This window comes from Bactrocera oleae, chromosome 3 (assembly GCF_042242935.1).
Source record: "Bactrocera oleae isolate idBacOlea1 chromosome 3, idBacOlea1, whole genome shotgun sequence".
In the NCBI taxonomy this organism is placed as follows: Eukaryota; Metazoa; Arthropoda; class Insecta; order Diptera; family Tephritidae; genus Bactrocera; species Bactrocera oleae.
This window is the reverse complement of record NC_091537.1, coordinates 24,819,626-24,845,934: the sequence shown is the minus strand read 5'-3', so window position 1 is coordinate 24,845,934 and position 26,309 is coordinate 24,819,626. Positions and strand designations below refer to the sequence as shown.

Here is a 26,309-nt window from a genome sequence, read left to right as displayed (position 1 = left end):
AGACCTCTTTTTAAGCTTTGAAACAACGCATGTGCACAGGTATACCAACAAAACAGGCGAGAGAAATTATGGCGGTTATGGGGAGTTTAAAATGTTCTCTATTATGTGTATTCGCATATTTGTATATACATATGTATTTATTCATAATAAGAGTTCACAATACTGTGATTATAACCAAAAATAAGTATGTAGAATAAAATTAAAGAACAAAAGGGGGAATGCTTAGTCAACTGCTAGGGCAATGGCAAATGCGTTGAACGGCATCGCATGCCCGCATGTTTGCCTATAGATTCAAAGATGTGAATGTGTATGTGTAAATTGTAAGCCATGGATTTGTACTTACTAAGTAAAATTCAACATCGGTAATTGCGACATATTTTACAAAATAGGAAATATTTGATCTTCCTAATAGAATTAATAATAACTTTTAGGTTTTGTAAAAGAAAATTGTAAGGTATATACTTAAATATATGGTATATATATTAACACACATTGCAAATAATTAAGGAAGCCGACATTTTATACATTTATTTTTGGTAGTCGCAAACCGTGTCCTTGTGGAGGTCACGTCGATTTCCTTATGAGTAGTTATATATGTATATCCAAAATTGAACGTAACACTCCACGAAATATAGATATGTATGTGTGTATGTTTCGAAATATGCAATAATGATCCACAAAAGTGACTGCCACAACAACAAAACGAAACATTTACTAACTCTTCCCTTTTTCAACTCCATTTCTAAATCACCAACAAATAGCAACAGAGTTTTTCTGCTCACCAAAACAAAGAAATTTTTTTTTTAATATTACAACAACAAAATCATAAAACTTAACTTTTTATAACAGTAGCAAAAACAACATAAACAATAACAAAACCATTTCATTTCGGACATTAAAGGTCTCTAAAATGTTTTTGTTGCAATTGTTGTTATTCGTAATGCCACATTGTTGTTTAGGTTTAGTGGAGTTTGAAATATGTAGATATGTAATTAAAGTTCGCGCGCTGGTCGTTGGCCACTCAGTTATGAATTTTCTGATTTCACGCACTCATCAACGGACTCGCATAAACGCACCATTACAATAATTTACATTTAAAATCAAAACCGAAAAATTTACGTCTGCTGTATTATAAAGTGGATTGTGCATTAATTCAACTGTGTCGCTGGCCAAAAGAGCCAAATTACTTCTGAAAAATCTTGTTTTAGGACCTCGAAAATAAGACAGCAGCAGGTGAATATTCAGCAGAGATGAAATTTGAGAGAAATTATATGATATGACAGTGGATTAGTGAAGTGCAACGAATGTCGTGTTTGACATTATCAGTGATAGATTATAGAAGAAAAAATGCAAGAAAGTTGCAGTAAATACATACATGTGTGTTGAAAACATACAAATTATAAACAAATTAAAAATACTACCAGCTAATAATATTTAAAACAAATCAGATGCTTTGCCTGAATTGCGCAACACAAAACCACATGTACTAATTAAGCATTTGTTTTACTTCGTTAACAAAACTGCAAGGATTTAATATTCATATTATATAGTAAATATATACTCACATGCATAGGCGCATACTTTTACATAGTATATTAGTAATTAAAAGACTTTAATTCCCTTGATAGATGTATTTCCTATAGTATTAAAGGGTATAAAAAGATCTTTAACTTGATTTTGAACAGTCAGTTTATATGGAAGTATGTACAAGTGTATGTATGTGGTTCGATATCAACAATTTGTTCGGAAATTTTAATAATGCCTTGGATAATAATCTATGCCAAATTTCGTCAAGACACTTTATCAAATAAAAAAGTTTTCCATACAAGGACTTGAGTTTGATCGGTCAGTTTGTATGACAACTAAATACTATAGTTGTCTAATATTGACGACTCCGACAAATGAGTAGATTCTTGGGGGAAAAGGGACGTGTGAATAATTTCAGATCGATATCTCAAAAACTGAGGGACTAATTCGCGTATATACATATATACAAACGGGCATGGCTAAATCAACTCAGCTCAAAATGCTGATCATTTATATAAATTTTATAGGGTCTTCGACGTTTCCTTCTGGCTGTTACAAACATTGTGTCAAACTTAATATACGCTGTACAGGGTATAAAAATAAATAAATAATCAAGTAAATACAATCATTTTTTCAGAAATATATACTTTTCTCCATTTTCCGTTTAACAAAACACCCTGAAGTTTATGTAAGAAGATTAATATTTTAAACGACGAAACTAGTGGAGTATATATATACAAATATACAGACATACTCCTCGTTATTAATAATTAACAGTTGGATTTTCACATTTTTGCTGTAAAATAATAATTAAATATTAATTGCTTTGTTTTTGTTCTCCAGCTTTAAAAAACAAAGAAATTTGTCCGCGTGTGACACGAACTTATAACGAGAAATCTGTACATTTTGTAATAAAGAACCTATGAATCAACGATTAGCAATGCTGCAATTCAATTTCATTAGGCAGGTAAGTAAGCAAGTAGCTTTTGTACATATAGTTTATTTCAAAAAATTACTACTTTATTGCACATAACGGAAACTCCAAACCAGCTATACAAGTGCCAAGGGTTCCAGCGTTCGTAAAGGAAAATTCTTCTCCTTTAGAACAATCTCTTGCAGATAACAGTAGGTAATTCATAAAATTGTTTAACCCGGGATTGTTTGATTTTATTTGAGCTACAAGTATATAACCCAATTCTGTTGTAAAAACTATTCGTCGTCAAATACGCGCAAACTTCCCAAAAAAAATTTGCTCTCTTTTTTATACTCTTGCAACATGTTGCAACAGAGTATAATAGCCTTCTTCACCTAACGGTTGTTTGTATCACCAAGCACTCATTGAGTTAGATGTATTGAGACATCTTGATGAAACTTAGTACATATGTTCCTTGGCGCCATCGGACCATTGCCACGTCCACAAAATGCCATTAATCGAAAACCAATAAATTGTCATGACCAAGCTCCAAACTCAGATATAAAGCTGTTATTTGATATAAGGAATCGCATTAGGGAGCGGTATCTGTAGTGTAAAAAAATTGTAAAAAGAAGGCGTGGCCACTATACCTATAATAACCAAATTCACTCAAGACTAATCTTTTTAGCACCCCTACCGACAACGGCTTTGTTAAAAAATACTAAAAGTGCGATAAATCTATAAGAAAACTCATCAAAGACATACAATTTTTCACCCAGGAGAAGGCTCTATAGGCGCCGCTGTCAAAATTTGATGATGGGCGTGGCACCGCCGACATTTACGTGAAAACCCAAGTCTCGAGACTAGTGCCTTTGTAGTATGCCATCTTATGACCAAAAATAGAACGAAAGCTATCCCCCTATCCTTCTTTTCTTGTTTTGTCATCCACTATCAATGAAGTTCCGTAATATGAAAATACACATGCTTTAAAATATCATCTTCTCCGTCCAACGTGGAAGAAATAGTAGATGCTATTAAACAAGTCAAGCCCGGAATAGCGTCAGGTGGTAATATGATTGCTCCCTGAGCTCTACCGTATGTAAAAACTATAGAGGGATCATATTAATCAGCATCCTATCAAAAGTTCTCACCAAACTTCTTCTGAAGCGAATTTATGCCCATAGCACAAACAGATCGCGTTCCGATCATACTGTCACTCTTGCTTTGTAGGCCTCAGCACGGCTTTTGATAGTATCGAACGGACTCATATCTGGAACTCGTTATAGTGAAGAGGTTTTCCAGAAAAGCTCATAAACAGCAATAAAACTCACTACGTTGGCTTTGAATCTTATATAGCAAACAGCTATCAGACCTAGCAGCATCTCTAATCAGACCCAATTTATCCGAAAACTGGCGTAAAACAGGTTTGAACGAAGAACGAAGTACTGAACAAGGCGTTAATGGGCAAACACGGCGTGCCTTGGAACGATATATTTCCCTTAACAAAAACGTTGATACGGAAACTACAGTCTTTTGCAAACTCATGTTTACGAAAAATCTTAAGAATCTGGTGGCCTCGAATCATCTTATTTCCAGATCTACTGGAAAAACGAACTACCTTTAGGGCTAACAATCAAACGTAGAACATTTGCCTTGCTAGGGCATACACTAGGCAAAAATACTAATGAGGTTTGTAGAAGTGCTCTTTATTTTAACCAAATACATATACCTATACATACATAGCTTATTCTGTTTTTATACGGTAGCTTGGTTCCCGAAAAACCGTTTTAAAAAAGACATTAATCATTTCCCCAAATTTGTGCTATTTACAATTACTTTGACCAGTAAACTTAGTTCTATTGACAAAAAGAGTATTCCTTTAAATTTGAAATGTGGATGCTATTAAACAAGTCATGTCTTGCGTAAATTAAATCCGACAAATAACATTTAAGCCCAAAAAATTTTGAATCGTGCTAAATGAAATAAATAGTGTAAAAAATAAAAAATTGTTTTATTTTCAAACCGTGTTAAAACAGAATACGGTATATATACATATGTCGAGCATTCCTATTGAATTATGTGTCAAAACTCAATGATACCTTAATTACAATTACTGGAGCCGAAGCAGAAACCAAAACACCAAAACATAACAAAAAATCGATTGATAGATAAATGATTGCGGTAATGCAACATAGAAGATACGGGGACCAAGGTGTATGAATGCAGTTAAAGTTAAAACAATCTAAAGGGAAAATTAATTTGTTATTGTATTTCTATTTACATGCTGATATTGTGTCGACATTGATAAAAAGTCATTTGAGGATACACAATACTTTGCTTATCAGCGTGGTTGATGTTGTTTTTTATGATTCGTATTTGCATCTGTTTAGGATGAGGGGCGTGCAGAGTGCGTGGGATGTCCTCATGATAACAATGATATTGCAAGGCTTATTGAAATATTTACGCCACAAAGCAATAAACACATAAAAGCCAAACGGAAGAAGTACCAACACATAACACACATTCATATATGTACATATGTACATATACTACATACATACATATGTAATAGGACTAGATAAAAAGAACAAACGATCGTGATTAATTGCAATGATTTCGCTAATGAAAATGAGGGGCAAATTTATTTACATTAATCTCAAATCTGAGAAGAACGCTACACACCGAAGATGAACAACTTTAATTAAAGAGACTGTAAACAAACCTTGTCCAAGAAATCCAAAGAAAGCAGTGTAGAAATAACCAAAAAGTGTGTTTAAAATATGTAAATATAAATCTACGCATAGTACATAAGTCGCCACTTTTGTCTAGTTGGAGACGTTGCGCATACTTCCGGCAATCAAATAATAATCAGCGCTGGTCAGCAAAGTTCTCACAAGCTCGGGGCAGGTAGCTTCATACATATGCATGTATGTAAATGTGTGTGAGTATGTACTCTGGTGCAAAGAAATAACCACGAAATGAGCGCCAAGCGATCCGGAAACCACATTGAGAATGTGTTCGCTGAAGTATTGTTCTGTGGCGAAGCTATCCCTAGCTTTCGTAGACGTAATTAGGTCAGTAGCAAATATACATCAATGGGAATATGTATCTACATCGGTGAATAATAAAACAAGAAAAAACGTTAACTTCGGTTGACTTGATTTTGATCGTTTAGTTTGTATTGCAGCTTTAGGCTATAGTGGCCCGACATCGGCGATTCCGGCAAATGAGCAATTTCTTGGAGAGAAACGGACGTGGGCAAAATTTCGCATCGATATTTCAAAAACTGAGGGAATATATTCATATCCATTCAATATATAAAGAGTTTCACGCAAGTTTAATAGCGTATTGAAAAAATACCAGAAATCTCTTATACCTCAAGAATGATATCGACACGTAACGTCATAATTAAAGCGACGTGTCAACTCTTCTGTCTACTTAACTTTCATGTCTGTAGCCAAGCGGGAATTAAGCCAATGCGCTAAGTCATCGGAAAGGTCCATTGCGTTAGGTTATGCAAAGAAACGATTAATATAGTTTTACTGTGAAACATAGTGAACATCATTTTGGTACCGAGTCAAATACGTATGGAAAGAAAGAACGACCGAGAAATCGAATCCAATGGGGCCCGCCGCTAAAGCTACTTAGATAGATTTATTAAAATTTTTTTAATAACCGACCACTGTTATAACTATGTACATAGGTACATACGTGAGAAAAGTATTATTTTCTAATAAGAATTTACATGCATCAAAGCAATTATCTCTAAAGTTTTGAAGATTGCACCAAGCGCGATCTGTTATTATTTTTTTATTTTTTTACGTAACTACACTGGCACATAGGTATGTATTTAGGCATGCTAAAAACTCTAGCTAACAATATGTTTACTTACCATTATTCTTCACAGTAAATTAAAAAAGTGCGCTGCTAAGTGTAAAAAACATAAAACGCTTTCTTAACTCTTTTAAAATATTTTCCAACAGTTTTAAACACATTCGCTTTTATAATAGATTTTATGATTATCTTTAAGTTAGTGGTTAATTAAGAGGGAAACATATACTTTCGGTTTAACACTTCAAGAGTAATGCTTTTACCAACAGTGTGAGCTAAGTTTATGGCTAAAGAAAGTCACTGAACCGTAAGCAACTACTTAAACGAATTGAACTCACGAATATACCAACAAAGCGTTATACTTACAGTGTGATAAATTGATAAAAACGTAACACTGATAATTATTTTATATAATTTCTAATGGATTTACCGCTAGATGAATGTATTGATCATTATAATATCACCTTGTTTACTTTGCAATGCAGAGTTTTTAGATTCGCAATTATTATTCATGTTGTGATCACTTACTACCGACCACGAACAGTGTATTTACCATAGGTGATCTAATTTTTATATTACCAGTGGAGATGATATTTGTTCCGACAAAACGTACATGAATAAGTCTTCATTTGTAAAAATTATGTTACTCATATGATTTAAATATCCGAGATCATGCTTAAGCATGATAGGGTTGAAATACTGTTACATTCTTTCATAAAATGTTATCAGCCAAGCCATATATATCATAGAATAACACTCATATTACGTTGAAGATGTGTAGGTTATATTGTTAAAATATACTAAGATTCTTTGTCTTGTTGATTGTTTCAATTTTTTAGCTCTAAGTGCGAAGCTTTTGAGTTTTGTGGAAAATGTCCGAAAAAAATTTAGTATTTTTTCGAAGACCGATGCATGCATGTACTATCTACTGCTTTGTCCTACTTTAAAGAAAACAAGAAAAAACGTTAACTTCGACTGCTCCGACGCTAGAATACCCTTAACATGTTCAAGTTTCTTGATTCTGATCGGTCAGTTTGTATGGCAGCTAGATGCTATAATGATCCTATCTGAACAATATGTTCGGAAATTGAGGCATTACCTTGAACAATAATCGTTGTCACATTTCGTGAAAATACGTTATCAAATAAAAAAGTCCATACCCTTGTATGTTTTTAATTTTATCGTTCAGTTTGTATGGCAGCTACATGCTATAGTGGTCCGATATCGGCGGTTCCAAATGAGCAGCTTTTGGGTAGAAAAGGACGTGCGAAGTTTTTCAGTTCGATTTTGGGCATGGCTAAATCGACTCAGTTCGTCACGCTGATCATTCATGCAAGTATATATTATATATATTTTGTAGGGCTTCCGACGCTTTCGGGTGTTACAAACTTCGTGACAAACTTAATATAACCTGTTCAGGGTATAAATATGTACTCGTATGTAGTTTTTATTTTCTGTAGAAGGGCTCATTATAATAATTAGCCTTGCAATATTTTTACGCAAAATTACAGTTATAATTACATCGTATTTTTGTTAATAAGAAGCTTAAAGAGTAGTAAACCAATACAAAAACATACAAAGATAATTGAAATTGAATAAATGAAAGTGCAGAGTTTTCCAAACATAAAATTATGAATTGAGTGCACCTTAATTACATACCTAATACGAGTTCATATGTATGTTTGTAAACCTTTTTTCCAAACTAAATTTCTATATACAAACGACTTCAGCCACCTTTCATGCAAACCCCAAATCAAATATTTCGTATTTTTTGAATTTACCAATGAAAATTTGGCAACAACATCACCACCTATAATAGTACTAATGTGATCCCCACCTCTGCTGCTCTTGACTTTTCAACTGACTTCGAGGGGAGAGGCATTTGCTAGTAGACTTTTACAATAAGCCAGATAAAAACTCTGCGGGTCAGCAACTGCCAAAACAGTTTTGACCCCTGAATGTTTACTTTACATATTAATAACAACAAATAAATGCTGTGAATGTCAGAGTCTAACTCATACATACATAAGTACAATTACATTGTGTTACTAACTATTTATGTGAGAAGGGAAGTGGTAATAAAACACAAGCAGTTGCTGCGAACTTTAATGACTTTGATTGCTTCAGCAGATGTATTCAAATGTTGAAATTAACTTTAAGACCGCGTTTTTCTATACATTTTCTTACCATAAATAATTTAAACTTGAAGTGTTTAGCCCGCTTAATTAGATTGAACCAAAAAATAGCCCGATGTTAGAGTTGGATTTGTGACTGATGTTTCGACAGGAGCGAACCTAGATCGTATATGTCAAAGTTTGGAGAAGTCTCTTGTATAGCTATCAGCTTGGATGCTCTTCCTTCAAATTTTTTACAATCTTATTTGCTACAAGTTACCACAGGAGTGGTGACAGTACACTCCCTGAGGAGTTCCTTTTCACGCTAATCTGAGCCATCTGGTCTCGTTTCATTCCGCAATAATCTTCCTGCAGCTTTTATCCAGCTTATGATGGAGAACTCTATCCGGTCTGCTTCCAGACTATTCACGATTGCGTCATTGGAGACGTTGTGGAATGCTTCACTTATGTCAAGAAAGACTCCCAGGGTGTATTCCTTATACTCTAGGACTCTATCTATATTTCGGGTTAGTAAGTAAAGTGCTATCTCAGAGGATCTAACCTTAAGCTAAGCTTGTCTTTAATGTAGGCGTCTGGAATCTTTTCGAATGTCATCAGAGGGAATGAGGTTAGACTTCTTAGTCTTCATTCTTTCGAATAGACGGGGACCCGCCTTCGGAATGAGTACGACCGCCGCCTCTCATTACAAGTTACCAGTATGAGAAGGATGGCAACGTCCATTGCCTAGTGAACACCCACGAGAAGGATATAGCTAAGAGGACTTCTGCCGACCATGATATATTATAAGACCGTATTAATTTTCATACTCAATACTACGTAAAGATCGGTTCGGCAAGCTATTGAAATAAAGCCCATGAAGTTAAGGTGTACTATTGATGTCCAAAATAACCGGATAAACGATAAACTCGTTGAAATTTATCGCGTTTTTTCAAGTAATTAGCAATATTGATTTTGAGCATCATTTCGAAGAACGATATAAAAAAGTTAAAAATATATCATACAGAAAGCTAGATTCATAATATGTACATCAGTCGTATGAGCCCATACCTTTCCTATTATTTCTTATTTAAAAATCCGATACTGACGTGAAATATTAAGATAGGCAGCACCAGAAATTTAAAATCCGCTGATTTTGCCAAAAATTCGCTTTCAACTTCTTGGTTCTCAGGCATCGACATTCCAACTTTTCGTACGGAAGCTTTTCTTTCAGTCGTTGATGAATTGTGAGTGCACTGGAAAATAAAATTTTCGCTTACGAGTTGGCTTACGAGCGATTTAATTTTATTGCTGAGCTAATACACATGAAATAAGATGATATAGATGCAAAACTTGTGGAAACATGCAGAAAAGCTTAGAAGCTTACTGAATGAGCTCACCCAACTCAAGACCACTCGGACATGTCAAAGTACGGATTACTGTATTAATAATGAAATGAGACATCTGATTATATAATTAACGCCTATGTTGAAATAAATTGATATGTAATTTTTCAATGAATTGTATAAAATTATGACTGCGAAAAGGGCCCCACATACTTAATCCGGCCCTGGTTATGTGCACTGCCTTCATCTAAATTTTTCAAGTTTCGATGAACCAATATTAGTACTTGGTGTACGTACATACGAGTATAGTACATACAAGTATAACTATATGTACATAATTTTCTAATATGCATACAATTTTACACAGTTTTTTGTTGGCAATTTTCGACTTAGCTATTACAAATTATACAAATTATTGCAATTAAGTTTTGCCTTTTTCGAAAGGTTCATTAAACTCAAAACGGCGATTGCGCACTCTAAAAACAGCTGTCAACAGCTTGCCATGCTATTGAAGCACTGCGGCATCACATGTTTCAGTCAAAATCTTGGTGGGTTATTATATCGCCGGCAATTTCTTCGCATAATTATCGCAATGGATAGATGGATGAAACAGAAAAATCACACAATCGTATTGGCCATAGGCACTTTATGATTTTGCATACAAAAGAGGAAAAACGCGCATTCGAAATTTCTTTATATCGCCATTTCATCGCAGCCGTCTCGCCTGCTTTTCTCGCAGCATTTCTCAGCTAAAAAACATCGAAATTGAAAGTGCGCTTTTTATAAAGCTGCGTGCAATAATGCGGCAAGTTGTGCGTTTTATTTGTGATTTATGCAAAGAGCACAAACGAAACCACAAAAGCAACAGCAAGCAACCAAACACTAAAGTAACGCACGGAGATGTTTTCTTTTGGTGTTGTTGTATGCATTTTGTTTGAACACAGAGCTAAGCACATTAAAAACACGTCAATATTGCGGTTAAGAAAAACCAAGAAGCAGCAAACAAAAAGAAACAATTACACGCCATCATAACCAATATAAGGCATGTTGTTGTTGCTTGTGGCCGCTGGTAGTTGCGTGTGCACCGCACACAGAGCAGAGCCCACATCTCAATTTGAAACGCAACAAAAGCTTAATTGCTGAGACGCAACAACCGTTAGGTGCAGCCGTATGCATTTGGATAAATATAGCGAATAGCGAAGACGATAAACACCTTTGCGTTATTATTGAGTAACTATGTACATATGTATTCGCAGGAAACATTTAGGCATTCAATTTACCCTGCAGGGAAACCCTCAGCCCAGTAGGTATGAGTTAAGGTCCATAGTCACTAAAAACAAGCGATATGGTTGCTTCATTAATAAATAAAATCAATAAAAATCAAATGAAATCAAGAAAAACCGTTAAGCTCGGTTGTACCGAAGCTATAATACCCTTCAAAACTACAAAAGGTCGATTACAAGAACTTGATTTCGATTGCTCAGTTTGTACGGCAGCTATATGCTATAGTGATCCGATCCAAACAATTTCTTCGGAGATTGCGTTATTGCGGTATTGTCGAAAATATCTCATCAAATTAGATAGTTTTCCATACAAGCGCTTGATTCCGATCGTTCAGTTTGTATGGCATATAGCATGCTATAGTGGTTCGATATCGGCGGTTATGACACACGAAACACGTTTATGACATTATAACAGGTGATGAATCGTGGATTTACATCCACCGTGTATGAGTTGTCCTGACTTGGTACCGAATGACTTCTTTTTATTCCCGTACGTAAAAAATAACGCATGTTTTGGAGACACCTCAATCAGAGTGGCAAAAGTGCTTGGACAATTGATTCAAATGCATTAAAAAATTTATAGATCTTAATAGATAATATTTTGAAAAACAATAAAGCGGTTTTCGATGATTAACATTTGTTGTTGTCCTCTAATCCCAGATATAAAAGGCAAGCCTCGTACCCTAGTCAGGGTATAATTAGTGAATCAAACTGATTTGTGTGCACCGCGTACACGAAGCGCACCAAAATTTGAGAATTTGTTATGTAAGGGAATGCAGAAAATTCAAGTTGTCGGACTGGTGGAGTATTTATGGATAATAAGCAACAAAAAGTCCTCGTGTGAACACAGTCTATCATTGCGAAACTTCATATTTTAATATTAATATAAATATTTATAGTCTAAAAAGATATCTTCATTTTGCGGAAACTTCCCAACATTTATTCCAAGTATTTATCATTTTCGCTTTAACTATGATTCACCAAAAACCCCTTTATTGATAAGCAAGAACCGTTGATACCAAAACCCTCACAAAACTCATTATGTAGTACCTATCATTAATTTTTGGATTAGGTTGAAGAGTCCATACATATACATTATTGGTGTTTCGAAGATATTCTGTAAAACTTGACTAATTTTTCCAGGCAGTATGAAAAATTCTTTGTACGATTTCCGAGCAATGATAAACCATCCTGATGATAGTCATTTTTCTTGTAGGGCTGTTATGTTTTAATAAACCGCAATTACAAGTAAATTAAATCAAGTTTGCAAGCAAAGAAAGAACCCAGCAATCTACAGTCTTTGTCATTATACAAGAAAAATATCTATCTTCCGATCCCCCATGTGGAGATTGGATGTGAATCAAAGCAAAATATTTATTGTAGCAAAAGAAACCGTTCGAAGCACGCATGCGTAAATGCTGTCAAATAAATAGCAGTAAGTGCATTCGTTTATATTATAGACGGTTTTAAACAGTTATCTCCTTAATTACGAGCAACTAGCAAGTCATGGCTACCGAAACTCCAACACATTGAAAGAATTAGCGCTGAAACTAAAACAGACACACCCTGTAACTCATAAGGCCTTTGCGTTAGAAAGTGATGAACGATCATACGTACACAAGAGGTTCGGCTAGAGTTATCAATTAGGCCTTAAGAACGTTATAGAAACTTTAACAGAAATCTCTAGGAACGCTGTTGTATCTAACCGGTGACAGAGCAATTAATTTATTTATCGTTCTCGAGTCTGGCCATTATATAATATATAAGTAAGTATTTCAGATAAAGCATGATATCGGACAGAAAAATTAAACTGGCTTTTAAATAAAATTCTAAACTTAGACTTGACAAAGTTTTGCTATACAACGCGATAATTAAGCCGATTTGGATGTATTCAACTTGGTATACGGCCTGTGCAACAAACATTGACATAGTACAGAGATTCCACTCAAAAATCCTTAGAGCGATAATGGGTTTACCATGATTCATTCGAAGTGTAAATATTCACAAAGAGTTCGGCATTCCTATGGTAAAGAAAGAGGTAGAGGACAGCAAAAAGAAATACGAACTCAAACTCCGGGATCATCCAAATCCATTAGCTAATGCCTTGCGACGATCCTGTACAAACTTGCTTTAAAATAAGAGATTTACTTTATACTTACTTATTATGCATTAAACAAGCAGATAAATAAACAAATGTGAAAAAAAGTAAGCTCTAATATATAAACTTAAACTATATTCAGTCTGATCACCCTATACCATATACGAGTATGTCGTTGAATTTGAATCATTTGAATACCATCTTTACCATCATTACTAAGTTGGATGGTTAGAGCGAAGGGCTCTAACGTTAAAACACGGTTTTTGAGCACAGTTAAGGCGCAAGAATACACTCGAGTATAGTGTCCAGACACTCTACTGAATTCCTTGCATTACATAGTCCATATATAAGTGCAGAACTATTAGATTTATAGAGTAATATAGTATGTACACAAGTATTTATTTATGTAAATCTGCAAGTAAATAATTTCATTATTGAATTTGCATTTGCAGCATAGCTTGTTGGCAGCATAATAATAAGCAATGTAAATTACCAATGATTATTGCCAGCGCATTGTAATTGCCGCAGACTCCTAACCGAGTTGTTATGCAATACCAGAAGCAATATAAAATTTCCAAGACATAACCATTTCCTTAAAGTACTACATCAACAGCGGTTAGGCGCATATTGTCGCCGCACTCGCTTACCAGTTACACAAACAATTTTACTATTCATTAAAGTTGAAAAAGCACCCACAAACCTTCACCGAAATGCCGACATGCCGACGTGCAAACGAAAACAAATATCAAAATATGATCAAATGCCGAAGCGTTTCATAAATTTCACATATTAGCTTTAACGCCAAAAGATAATAAGGGGACATCGAGAAAATTGTTTAATTTTGCAAAAACATGCAATGCAATACAGGCAAGTTTGAAAACAAAAATTAAGAAATGCTGAATCATGGAAATCATGAGGTGCTACTACCTCATGCGGCAATGGATAAAAATGATTATGGTATGTATTTTCCTAAAATCAATGAAAACCGACTGAAAACGTTTACTTTTCTTTTGCCGGTCTCTTGTGTCATACTGACGATAAGCTTATTTGTGCCTCTTACCCAGTCTTGGATGGCTCAAGTGCACATGTGTTGTAAGACGAATGCGACACCGTTGCTTTTGTTACTTTTGAACACAAATACACAATCGTTTGTGTTTTCACAAACATACGCGGTGAAAAGTTAAAAATTAACTCAAGTACAAATCATAATCCAAAAGCGATTGGGCAATGATGCTAAAAGCGCATAGCGTTAAAGGTAAAAGTGTTAAGTGCACAAATCACACAAATCACGAACCAAAAGCCACATAACATAAGCTACACACAATATATGCAACCAAAAAACGTGCTCAAAAACACAAATGTCGCGGTGGAAAGCTTATTTACCCAGGCACACACACTTGACTGCTATTTGAATAGCCAAATGTCACAAAATAGTGAAAGACACAAACCTCACGAAGTGACATAAAGTAAGCGAAGAAGAAGATAAGCAATACTTATGAGAAATGCAACTCACCGTTGGTGGAACAATGAAGCGGCGTAATGCAGCGCAAGCGCAACAGCCACAGTCTTGAAGATCAAGTGGCAGCTATGCAACAGTTGACCATCAATGGCTAATGTTTGTGACTTGAGATGCTTGATTGATTACTGCGCACCTATATATATACACACACACATACATAAACTATTTTAAATACACTTGTATGTGTATGTTTGTCTACCAATCGTCTGCCTTGAAAAACTGAATGTCGTTGCATTGTTGGTGCAACAGTTGTGGCATGCAATTTTTAAGGCTCACCGTTTGAAGAGCAAACAATTAGCACGTTGTTTATACTTATATAGGTACATACATACATACATACGTGTGTTTGGTTTTTGGAGATTGCACCAGCAACAAGCGACTTTTGTCAATAAAAGAATTGTAAAAGCAGCAGCCTACAAAAAGGCCAGTCGTAACATTTTAACGCAACAACAAGCCAGTAAGCCAATAACGCAACCAACGTTTTAGCTTTGAGAAGAAAATTATTGAGCAAATGGCAGACACTAAGCTGCAACGTAGCAATCTCAATGGAATTTCGTATTTAACTTAATTATTGGACCATACTTATATGTAGGTGTAAATTATTTCATACAATTTCGAATTTTTTGAAAAAACAAGACTATAATACCCGTCACAAATACAAAATATTCCATACAAGATTTTTAATTTGACAAAAGAGCAGCTTCTTGGGGAGAAAAGGACGTGTGCAAAAATTTAGATCGATATCTCAAAAACTGAGAGACTTGTTCGCCTATACACAGACACAGTGACGGACAAACTAACAGACATACGGACATGGCTAAGTCAGCTCATCATACTGATCATATATATATATATTTTGTGGAAACTCCGACGTTTCCTTCTGAGTATTACAACTACTACGTACTTAAATATGGAAATAAATGCATCTCTTACTATTTTCCATTATTACTACTACTAGGGGAGATCACAAGTTGTGTATACGTATGTTGGTATATACATTCCAATATTTTTAAACCATATAAATAAATACAGTTTGCCCTAGAATCACGCTGAGGTTCTGTATTCATAATGGTTGAAAAAAAATTTAAAAAAGATATGCAATACATCTCAAACTTTCCGATTAGTCGATTTACCTCTCGTATAATCGAACTTCCGAGATATTATTACTCCTAACAGCTTTAAAACATCACCTCTGCGTCACATGAGTTCATCGGTGCTCTGAATAGCCCAGAAAGCATTGCTCTCGCAAGAAAAATTATCAAGAAGGGGCGTATACTTTCCACTTTTCTATTTTGAATGTGTTTCTAGAAAACAACACAAATATTTTTTTTAAATAAATACAGTAAATGTAAAATTGCAATATTATTTATTGTTCTCTTTTACATCCGTAAGCAAACAGATTCTTGGGAGACTGTGTTTTTAACTCTCTAATTAGCAGAATTGTACACGGAAAACATGTGGGACTGAGCTTCAACTATAACCAAAGTTCGGGTTACTTCTCGCTTGATTGCATTAATTCAGCTTTCAAGAGGTGCAGAGAAGTTCTTATAAATAAATATTAGCAAAAGCTAGCATAATTAATTGCTGAGAAAGAGGTAGACAGTGAAATTTTCTTTGTAAAATGTTTATGAAATATGAGAGAGATACGAACGATTGATCTCGAAACAAAATTTAGTTGATATCCGAATCTACCTGACCTCAAAATTTTAAGGAAGAAATCCTTTACGATGATGTGCTTAACATTCTTCATACTGGAGAACTTTTATGAGTTTGTTTTTTTATTAACTGACATTTATGTACAATTGGCTGAACCCCACACAACATTTATGAAATGATCTTAAGCTAGATAGAAATAAAATGCTCCAAATAAACAAAGACAAAGGAAGTAAAAATAGGCTAAGTAAAGAATCTTAAAAGGCTTTTGAGAGAACTTTGAATTTGAAACTTCATTAAAACTTTAAAACTTAACGGCTTCAAATTTAATAAGAAACAAAAGAGGTTTATGACCTCAAATATGACACTGTACCACAATTCCTAGTTATGATTCACGAATATGTATATGTATGTACAGTTACGTAGTGTACACGAATCAGTCGAGAAGCATTATATATATATAGTTGTTGTACTGACTTTCCCGCTGCTTGCTACCGCATTTTCCCGCTTTTCTCCCAGCTATGTATGTTGTACAACTGCGTTTAGTTCGCACCGCACCGTCAACTGATTATTTCATTCAGCGTCTTGAGAGACCCCATCAGTTTCGCGTCGTGTTATTGTGTTTTCATGCAGCTAGTTGGCAGAAGCGGCGGCAGCCGATTGCAGACTTGTTGCTAGTGTAGGCTTTAGTGGTTAGTAATATACACCTTGCTAACTCTTCGCAGACGACAGTCTGCGTTTGAAGCTGAAACGCGCTTGACGGTTGCAACGGTTGCTTTCTTCGATAGAGAAAATTTGCCTTAATAATTGTAAGAAGTGAAAAAGGTGTACCAAACTCAAAACACAGCAAAGACAGTGGTTCTTTAAGAAAAACGAAAGTGTGTATAATTTTTACTCGTTCACTTAACTAGATATTCATTTAACAAAAGTTAATACTTTCAAAATAATTTTTTTTTTTAATTTTAATGGAGCTACTGTTCGTTTTTGTGTCCCATAAATCATTAAAGTTGTTGTGTTATCAATTTTGAAGCTTTCAACAATTTCAAAATTTTCAGTGACAACACCTTACAGCAAAAAATATATGCTTACAAAAAACTGAATTATACAGATAATAGCCAAATTTTAAATTTCGCATATTCGCGTGTTACCGTAAACAATATTAATGCTCAGCTGTGCTCCGTCATTATTTGAAAGGATTTTCACTTTCACACGTAGTGCACGGCAAACGGAATAAAACCGATTTAAATCCAAACTGTGCCGTGTAAATTCAAGCCAAGTAAATCGTGCGCACACACACTCGCAACTTTTGCCGGCCACTCTTAGTCGCGCGAAACAACTTCGGACACAAGTTTAAACTTAAATACGCGTGAGCATTTCTCCACTAAGGCACTACGAAAACACAAGAGCAAAAAGTTTTACAATCACTACGCTTGAACTGAATTGTGCCACCTTGCCGTTGTGGCAGCAATCAGCTAAACGAATTAAGTCAAGGCTGTCGTGATAAACGAGCAGCAGCGACGTAAAAGCACCGCCCAAATAATAACACAATCATATTCGCAAAGCAAGAAAAAGCAATCACACAATGCAAGTAATGGAAATATCATCGAAAGACATGGTAATTATTGCTGCTGTTGTTGCATTAACCCGTCATACATACATTAAATTGAGAGTAGTAGGCCGTTAGTTTAGCGAAATTCACTCACCATCTAGTTTTTATTAGTTATAGATTGTTTTTAATTAAAACGGGGCAAATCAAACTGGTTGGATTCCATGCTCCTCACACTTTTACTGCAAATAGTGAGAAGCTCTCCTATTTGCTCTCACCTGTCGCTTGTCTGTTCCCGTTGATCGATATCTGTCAGTGCGTCAGTGTAAACCAAAATCTAACGGTTTATTTACAAACGAATCCAGTTTTTAACCACTGAGCTCAGCATTCCTACTTTTCAATGCAATTATGTCCTCTTTATTAAGTTATTGACACATGTTTGCGGCATATTTATGGCATGTGAATTTAACAATGGTCGCAGTCGTTAATGTACAGTCCTCCAACTTTGGAACATACACCGGTTTCTATTTTTTATACTGACCAAAGTGAATATAGTGAAATATTGGTATAAATGAATTCATACAAAAAATATCTGGTAAGACAAGTACAAGCAAAATGGAACACTGTTCACCCGACAGTTGAATACATCCATACGTAAACAAAACGGACACAGGTTTTTCCGGCAAAGAACTCTCAACTTAGCAGGTTAGGTTAGGTTAAAAGGTTGATCCTAACAGGGATCTCACTTAGACAGTTTATAGCCGATCCGTTGTGGTACCTCCTATAAAATCCTATAAAAATCATAAAGACCATCATAAATCGACGAAGCACTTTGAGCCGATCACAAATTTTTGAGGCGGCTAATGTTAGTTTCGGCTATGTCTCCTGGTTCGCCAAAGGTATTGTATAAATGCCGAGATTTTCCAACCTTAGTCTTGCAAACACTGGACAAAGGAGGTGAATGCATCTGGATGTTTCCACCTCACGTTCTTCAATACAACTGTGACAGTTTGAGGACTTCACATTGTCTTAAATTTCCGGCAAGATGAACTTTGCTAAGGGCAAGTAGTTCAATAAATCTACTACGTTCTAATCTAGACCAGAAAGATCTCTCAGTCGCGCAGAAGCTGGTCGTCAACCAACGCGTGCTAAGCGGACACGAGTTTCATAGGTTCAGTGCTAAAACACAAGATGGCAACGGGGATCCAATTTGTTCCCATTGTGATGTGAGCGGGTAATGGGTGCGCTCTCTAGCTAGCTCATCGGCTATGCCATTTCCACCGAAACGAGTGTAATCGTAAAGTTGCTTGATACTAAAGCGAGGTAAGATACTCCTTGATTAACTGTGAGCGCCATGTTTGCGGGCACAACGCTAGCATTGCCGCTCGGCTGTCGGAGTAAAAGCTCACCATCCTAAAAGAAGCTACACTTTGGAGCAGTAAGCCTATCGCTACTTTAACTGCAGCGTTTCTGCTAGAAAGATACTACTGTAATCCGGTAGCCTAAAGCTAAGCTTGACGGAAAGCTCCTTACATAAGACTCCCTTTTCAACTTTCTCTCCTAGCTTCGACATATACGTGAAGAGTCTCTTCTCCAGCAAATCTCTTCCCGTCCACATATCTCTTGTCGATATACATTTGAACGGAGAAAAAGCCACCCGAAGTAGCTTCAGTGACGCAGTGGTCCAAGTATTCAGGGTGGAGAGAATTTTAGCGTGGCCCTGTTTGAATCCCTTCATATATCCAGCTTCTTTGGACCTTAGAGCGACCTTTGCAGCAATGCACCTGCTGGCAACATCTACGGGTGCTATGTGTAGAATGGCATTAAGTGCTATTGTTGGTGTAGACAGTGGACCGCTTTTTGGAAACGTATTGGTTCAGCAACATTCCTTAAAATCAGCATTCGAGTGTGTAACTTTAAGTTACAAGTAGTCGTTACAAAAAAATATGTCTTGGATCAATTTTATAATGGCCCATCTATTTTGTAACTTTTCTTAATTAACGATGTCCAATAAAAATTTCCCGTAAAAAAGAAAATGCTACACTTCGTATAAAATTGGATTCCTTCTAAGAAATCAATCTAGAAGCGTTATTTGACTTTGGAGAAAAGAAACATTAGTCTAAATATATCCACCAAAAGAGTTAAGTCGATTCTGAACCACGTATACGATATGTGGAACATAACAAATACTTGCATACCGAATTCGGTTCATCGAATGTCTTGGACATTCAGTATTATGTCTTACTGAACATGTTATCCTAGTTCAGATTTTCATATCTTTGTTTCGTGATCTGGTTGAAAAAAAAATTGTATTTAGTTAACCTCTAACATTTGGTACAGGAGAATACCATCAAGTAATTATGGTTCCCTTTTTAAAATCCCGCAAACGGAAAATTTATGCCATATGAATTATTTCTCGGTCCTTTTTTTACCTTCTTAAGGTTTGAATGAGTACCAAAACTTCTGAAAAGAAAGAACCTATTATAATTATTCTATTTCTTTTTTATTTCTTTTTTAATAAGATTTCGACATGAGCATAGCAATTTCCTTCACTGAAAGTCTTTCGATTCGATTAAGACATTTAATTATTCATCATAGTTCGTTTTATTTAATTTGGAGTAATACATCCAACTAGTCTTAAAGTTTAAGCTGCAGCACTGAAGAGAGCAATCCCAGCTAAAACTTTGAAGAAATTGAAATAGTTTTTAATATACTTTGCTCTTGCAATTATAACTTTTTTCCATTCTATTTTTGGCAATAATTTCGAGGTTCCGCAATTAGAGGTCAACTTCAGTAGGAAGGAACGAAATAAAAAAAAAATGTTTTAAGACACTACATTATACAATATAAATACTATTGTATATCTAAGCGCACACCATTTAAATAAAAATAACAAAGTTAAACTCGGTTCCTCGAATATTTGATCCCTTCAGCTGCTTTATCTTTACTAACATGATATGAAATTTTAGAAAATCACTTCATCATCATATTCTACGCATAAGCATAAAATTCTTCTAACTAAACTTAAATAATCTCAAATTTACAAAATTTCATAAATAAATCAGAATAAAAAGTGAGGGCATTTTTAAGATTAATAGAAGATTTGTTCCTATAAAGCCATTCATATATGCACTGTTTAACTTCGAAAAATTAGGAGCTTCAAACATAAGTGGTATATTTAGGGCGGTCAAAAACCACACCGGGGGAGTTTCATTTACAGAGCGTTAATTCACATTAAGAACGTTTTTAATGCGAACTTTGCGACTAAAACGCCAAAGCTCTTCAAACATTTTTGATTTGTGGTAGGACGCAATAATTTTTTTTTCCAGGATAAGAAACTGAATGAACGTTCACCTTCACTTGAGATTGATTGATATATTTAACTAGCGGAACCCCTCTCGACCTAGGTATTATCACTTATTAATGTTTGATAGTATAATTTCACATATAGAATGTATTTCTTACTGGATTAAGCTCAAAAAATAATCGTTCCCATTTCAATTAACAACAATTTTTAAAAAATCCATAGAATAAAGGGAATAGTGCATTTTCAGTAACAACAAAGACAAAGAGTTCAGAGAAGGAACAAATGCTTATCAATTGTGTTCAATTAATTTCAAAAACGTTCATCTTATTGAACAAATTGGTTTCCTGTTATTTGAACGGGGTTTATTTGAATGAAAATGCTATATATTTTTACTCATTAAAAAGTAAACACAATGTTATCTATTCATTCATATATATTTATTTTAAATTTGTCTATTTATATTATTATATTGAGCCAAATTTTGTTGAAGTATAATGTGAAAATATCTGGGCATTGATTATATAAAGGGGGCGAATGGTCCTATTTTGACGACATTTTCTACTTATACCTCTTTTTATACAACAAAAAAGTGTAATTCCTTTATGTTTCCTTATTTCAATAATGAGCAATTTGAATTTACCTCATTTTTCAGGAAGTCTGCTCGAATTCCATATCCGATTTGAAGGTGGATGCATCCTTTCGAAAAATTGTAAAAAATGCAATTTGCTTCCATATTTGGAAAATTGAAGAGGATCGTCTGGAAGCCGAGCCAAAAGCACAGTATGGAAATTTTATCGACGACTGCGCGTATATTATTTACGCGGCTGCGCCAAAAGGATCCTACGTTAATCAGGAAACTATAGTAAGTGACGCGTAGAGCCAGCTTAAGTAAATCGTATAATGTTAATATGCTTTACTATTAATTGTGCAGACACGTGAAACAAAGTCCGGAACTTACTTAGAACGCTTCATACACTTCTGGCTGGGCGAGAAGGTTTCCGAACAGAAGCGTTCTAATGTCGCGCATAAAATACAAGAGCTCGATTCCTACTTCAACAATGTTGCCACCGAATATCGTGAGACACAGGGCAATGAGAGCGCGCGTTTTTTGTCCTATTTCAAAAAGGGTTTTACGTACGTACATTTTCTTTGGTATTATGAAAAAGCAGTTTCTTATCAATCTGCATTACTATAGCATCCTTTCAAGCAACTTGATTGGTTCTAAAAGCAGCAATCGTCTCTATCAGCTGCATGGTCGCAAATGGTTGCGTTGCATAGAAATGGACAGTATCTCATGGGATTACTTTGGTTCCGACTACATTATGCTGTTGAAAACCGAAACATATGCTTTCGTTTGGATCGGCCGTTCGAGTAGTACAGCCGAACGCCGCAGTGCGCTTGACTGGGTTACAAAACTTGGCGTGAATGCATCCAATGTAATTATTGTGGACGATGGTTATGAGCAGTCGTTGCCGGAAAAGCTGAAAAATCAGTGGAATTCTTTTCTACCGCTAAGTCAGCGTGTTGTCAGTCAAGTTTCAGCAACACCAGACAGACAGCAGAACAACAAAATCAAAATATATAAATGTGGTTATAGAGGTACGCGTTTACATTTGGATCAGCTTGATGTGGTCATACCAACCAAAGAAGACCTAAGTGACACGAGCACTGCTTATGTTTTGGATGGTTGTTTGCAAGGTATCTGGCTGTGGGTTGGAAATATGGCACCACATCAGGATAAAATAAGCGCCATGGGGAATGGTCGAGCTTTTGTTAAAAAGGTGTGTAAAAAAAGACAATTCATAAGTAATTTTAACTTAAGTAGATGCGCATCAGTAGTGTAAATTATTTATTTATTTACTTATACAGAAAAAGTACCCTTATGCAACGCCCGTTATACGTGTGGTGCAAGGTCATGAACCAGTAGAATTCATACGTCTATTTCCAAACTGGCAGCAAGACGCTACTGAGTCAATAATGGCCATCAAACCGGTCTCGACCATATTCAAGCGTTTCGATGCGCTTACGCTTAGCCAACGTCCAAAGATGGCAGCAGACACACAACTGATTGATGATGGTACCGGTGAGAGGAAGATCTATCATGTAACCAAAGATCAAATTATGGAGAAACCACAATCTAAGACAGTTATATTTATAACAAATCATTGTTATGTCGTTGAATATACAGTAATGGTGAGTGTTTTAACTGCAATAGCACAACTCGAATTCGAATTAAGGTATTTTCATTTTCGTACAGCTACCGACAGCAAGTCTCGCTGATGCACAAAATGTGGGCGTCAGCACTATTATCTATCAATGGAATGGCTCTGAAGCCAATGCTGATGACATCGCTAACTGTGAACGTTTTGCTTTGAGTACTTTCGAGAAATTCCATAAGAAAGCTATGTTTGTACAAATGTGTGAGTATGATGAGACTCCGCATTTTTTACAGATTTTCGATGGAAAGCTAATTATACTACAAAGTGAAAGAACCTTGTTGTCGCATCACAACAACAACATTAACTATATTAGCAACGAGTTGACGTTAATGAATAGGGACTATTTTGTGTTGCGTGTTCACGGCGATACAAGTTACAACGCAAAAGCTACCGAAGTATACCCTTTGAACACGATGAGCGGTAAAGAGTGTTATGTGGTGAAGACAAGTCACGTTTGGGTATGGTGCGGTCAGAGCTCGACGGGTGATGCACGTGAAATGGCAAAGAATATCGGTAGTCTTCTGGGCGAATGTTCGTTGGTGGTGGAGGGCAAGGAGCCGAAGGAATTTTGGCGTTCACTTACCACATACATGTCACAGCCGCTGATCAATGGTAGCATTAGTTCGGGTAGCAGTAACGGTAGTAGCACATCGCCACTGAATGGTTCTTTTATGTACAGCAATAATAATAATACTACAAAGTTGCGTCTACAGCCACAACTCTTTTTGGCCTGGTTGCAACGTGGTAAATTCTTCATGAAGGAAGTCATTGGCTACGAACAAAGTGATCTCTCACCCGAGTCGATATATGTACTTGACACAGGTCTGCTTTCGTACCTTTGGTTAGGCAGACAGGCGTCTACATATGAAAAGGATAAGTATATGAAGATAGCTCAGCTCTACCTGGAATCGGTGCCCATAGCACGTCGGCCCACGACAGCGGTGGCTGTAATTCGACAAGATGATGAACCTAATACTTTTAAAGGTCTATTCGAGAATTGGGATCATAACCTTTGGAATGTAAGTAAAGTTTTTATTTATTATTTGGTTTAGAAGTTTTAACGGTGGTTTAATATTGCACTCTTTGTAGAACTATGTGAGCTATGAACTCAAACGGCAGGCTTTTATGAAGCAAGGAAATACGACAAATACCAATGATACAATTACGAATGGTATAAACGGCAATGGAATCATACCATCTGTGTTGAAAAATCATTTGAAAGACTTTGACCTTCATCATAAATATCCAATAGTCACGCTACAGCAGGAAACCGATTTATTGCCACCAGAGGTGAATCCACTTAAGCGAGAGGTAAATATTTATAGCATGAAATAACGGTTGTTTGTTACACCTAAAACTAATCGAGAGAACTATACGAATGAGAGGAAATAGTTTCGCGATGTCTGGTTGTCCGTCAGTTTGTGCAGCCGATAACACTGAAAAAAATGTACATATTTTGGTGAATCTGTATACTCAAAATGGGGATCATGAATCACAATAATAATCAAGTTAACCTCCCATAAAGAGCTTACGGTCTGTGCAAAATATAAAACCAGAAATGCAAAGATTCTCCTGATGCCCTCTTCGTGTAGCCCAAAAATTGTAGAAAGAGAACAACCACCTCGCCTATTTCGCTTTTAAAAATGGGGTCAATAGATCGATAACTTCTATCACTGTATCTCAATTTGCCCAATATACGAGTACATTGGTTAATAATTGAGACATTTTAACAAAGTTGAGCGAGACTGCTTCTCTTGACAGACACATTTTGATTTTGTGCCGTTAAATAGTCTTGTTGCTGTTGTAGTAGTTATCTAATTCGCGCTTGGGTGGTAAGGTTTGAGTTTGTTGTCATCGAAGTCACGGTAGGCCCAGAAAGCGTGCTGTTTCGACGGGGTCGAACCATTGGGAGAGGGTGTCCTTTAAGAAACTGCTTAGAGAGGAGTGCATTGTATTTCTTCACCGGAAGCATGCGGGACTCACCATGTATTTCGGTGTTCGACGGGAGACATTAAGAGGCATCCTGTTATCGTACAAGGTGCAATGTTCCGACACGCCCAGGTGCTGCCGGCTACCGCCCTGAGGATTTTGTTGCGGCTCTGTACTTTGGCACTAATCGCCATCGTATACGAAGTGATACTTATATATATTGACTGTGATATTAAGATTTAGCCGGTACTCCTTCGTCCAGTTCGAGAATATGGGGGCTGAGGATTTAGTGTGGAAGAATGTTAGGCTCCTTTACTTTACCTAGTTTTATATTTGCTGAATAAAGTATAGGAAAATAAACACGAAATAGCTATGAACAATACAGCTTTGTAACAATTATCGGTTTATTATTAATATTTAGTCAAAACAGTCGTTTATTATCCTTCAATAATATTATATTGTTAATATAAATAAAAAGCTTGTTAAATACATTTCTCTCACAAATATATTATTTGTCTTTACTTTAGGTTCATTTAACACATGATGACTTCGTCTCGCTTTTCAACATGTCTTTCTGGGAATTCGATGAGCTACCCGTATGGAAGAAACAGGAATTGAAGAAGAAATATAAACTATTTTAAGCAAACCCAGTGTAGCCACGTTATCCTAATATGCTTAAAAAAACATTTGAGTTGTTTTTATAATCGATGAGAAATATGTACCCTAATGTATTGAATGAAGAAAACAAAAATATTAAGTTTTCATACGTATTACCTTACCTTACGTGTATAATTAATTTTAAATGTCTATATATACATATATATTTACAAATTGAATTTTTGTAGTACTGAATTATTACATACATACTTATATAAACATATGTAAATGTAAATACGTTTTTATGGAATAAAATTGTCGCTTGAAATATGGAAATGGAGAGGAGTTCGTTGTGTGCGAGAAAGATCGGAGAGGTAGCTGTTTACTTTTGAACACATTTCATCGATTCCATTTCCCGACGTCAATATCG

At 35.6% G+C, this 26,309-nt stretch overlaps 1 protein-coding gene across 2 annotated transcripts; it reads left to right on the top strand.

Moving 5' to 3' along the window:
* Positions 1 to 1,028: 1,028 nt before the first annotated feature.
* On the top strand, positions 1,029 to 26,219 carry qua (villin like protein quail). 2 transcript variants are annotated; one of them, XM_014241333.3, is made up of 9 exons: positions 1,029 to 1,233; positions 2,371 to 2,494; positions 21,787 to 21,996; positions 22,066 to 22,268; positions 22,330 to 22,915; positions 23,004 to 23,327; positions 23,392 to 24,372; positions 24,443 to 24,664; positions 25,810 to 26,219. In XM_014241333.3, the coding sequence occupies exons 2-9, from the start codon at positions 2,450 to 2,452 to the stop codon at positions 25,921 to 25,923; spliced, it is 2,685 nt and encodes an 894-aa protein (XP_014096808.3). In that variant the 5' UTR covers positions 1,029 to 1,233; positions 2,371 to 2,449; the 3' UTR covers positions 25,924 to 26,219. The 2 variants fall into 2 exon arrangements, with proteins under 2 accessions (XP_014096808.3, XP_014096809.3); XM_014241334.3 differs by lacking the exons at positions 1,029 to 1,233; positions 2,371 to 2,494 and adding an exon at positions 17,006 to 17,896.
* The last annotated feature ends 90 nt before the right edge of the window (positions 26,220 to 26,309 follow it).